The 1,970-nt window shown below is 38.0% G+C and overlaps 1 protein-coding gene across 1 annotated transcript in view; it reads left to right on the top strand.

Annotated features, from left to right (window-relative positions):
• The first annotated feature begins 314 nt into the window (after nt 1-314).
• Nucleotides 315-1,970, top strand: part of LOC113114687 (26S proteasome non-ATPase regulatory subunit 2-like) — a 17,830-nt gene continuing 16,174 nt past the window's right edge. The window contains 3 exon segments of the mRNA XM_026281605.1: nt 315-487; nt 676-732; nt 1,657-1,821. Coding sequence (XP_026137390.1) covers nt 383-487; nt 676-732; nt 1,657-1,821 — 327 coding nt within the window. The 5' untranslated portion in view covers nt 315-382.

A 1,970-nucleotide genomic window follows, 5' to 3' on the forward strand; every position in this document is an offset into this window, starting at 1 on the left:
ACAATTCACAGAAAGACACGTGTGTGTTTGTGTGTGTGTGTGTGTGTGTGTGTGTGTATGCCTTGTATTTATCACGTTAACGGTACCAAAGACATTAATATCCATATATTTTGAAATTGTGGGGCCATTTTTGGTCCCCATGCTGAAACAACCTCATAGTATCTATATTTCTATATCATAAAAATTATACATATTTGTAATAAGAGACTGCAACTTGTGGCCTGCTGGAAATCGAAAATAAACAGAGTGCAGTTCTCAGTGCGGCCGGTTGGCGGCGGTAATCTTCCGCCGTACTGCAGTACTGTGACGCGCATCAGCCGCAGAAGAAGAAACATCGTTAGCGGTAGTGAGTCGCGTTCAGTGAAACAGCAGCAGCAAAATCATGGAGGAAACCGCGAAAAAGGAGAAAAAGCAGTCCGAAATCAAGGAGGAGAAGGACAAACAACCGGCGGGGAAAGACAAGGAGAAGAAAGAGGAGCAGGAGCTGGTGAGAGAGAGAAAAAACAGGCGTTTAAGACTCAAGTTTGAATTCCGCCTGAGTCACTGTGCAGGCCTTACTCTAACTCATCACAATAACACGCTTCATACAGCACATAAACATATAAAGACAGTGATTTAGTGAATTAATAAATGCTTGATCTATTGAATATGACGAGATGTTGTTGTTTTTTACAGTCAGAGGAAGACAAACTGCTTCAGGAGGAGTTAGAGATGCTCGTGGAGAGACTCGCTGTAAGTGCGCTTTTTATTTATTTCATGTGAAATAATACACCTGTATGTAATAATATAGGCTCATTGTACGTACAATATTGTCTGTTGGAATATCAAATCAAATTGTGGTGGATAAAGTAGCCTGCTAATTAAAATAAGCTACTATAAGATGACAAAAGAACTAAAGTAATTTTAAGAAAATTATTTATTTTTTGAATGTCGTTTCTTAATAACTGAAATTACCTTTGCTGTTGCAAAATGTTTACCAATAATTTTATTGTCCGATTTTTCACAATAAATTCTAATCATAATAAATGGTAATAGAAAAACGTTTTTGTCAATTGAAAGATACTTATGTCTTATGAAATAAAATGTTTTTTTGCAATGTCGTAAAAAAACATTTTATGTGTTAAAGTTAAATGCACAAAAACATATGTTTTTGAGCTTTTTATTGTGAGGTTTTTTTTGGAGCTTCAATGTTCAGAATTGCCAGTTTACAGGTTTCTGAGAACACTAATGCTGAAATAGTGCTAACTTAAATTAAAAAGATATTTAAACTATTAACAAGTTAAAATAATAATTAAAATATAAAATGAAAGCATTTCTGAAATGAATTGCTGATGCAAAAAAAAGCTGATGCTAGCTATCTAATCCTAATGGATAGAGAGAGAGAGAGTGTGTGTGTCTGTGTGTGAGAGAGAGACGTGTGTGTGTGTGAGTATCTGTGAGTGTGTGTTTCTGTGTTTGTTTGAGAGTGTGTGTGTGTGTCTTGTAGAAAAACTAACTGAAATTAAAAAGAAATTGAATGAATAAAGACACATCCTGACCCACATTATTATTGAATATTCTACTTCACTCATATTAAGGAAATGCATCCGTCTGGCATTTTGTGTTATTTTTGTTGATAAAGAGTCAGATGTGACGCTCATCTTCTGTGTTTCTCAGGAGAAGGACACGTCTCTGTATCGTCCGGCTCTGGAAGAACTGCGGCGTCAGATCCGCTCCTCCACGACCTCCATGACCTCGGTGCCCAAACCGCTCAAGTTCCTGCGACCGCATTACGCCAAGCTCAAGGACATCTGCCAGAACATGGCTCCGGGAGAGAACAAGGTGCACATCTGCGGCGTCTGACATTTATATACACACTCACACACTCATATTCAGCGATGCCCTGGTTATAGGAGCCTATATAGTGAATGGTTCAGTTTAGGTTCCCCCCACAGAGTTTGTATAGTTGGTATGTTCCAGCAGGTTGCATG

The sequence above is a fragment of the Carassius auratus genome, chromosome 15 (assembly GCF_003368295.1).
Source record: "Carassius auratus strain Wakin chromosome 15, ASM336829v1, whole genome shotgun sequence".
Lineage (NCBI taxonomy): Eukaryota > Metazoa > Chordata > Actinopteri > Cypriniformes > Cyprinidae > Carassius > Carassius auratus.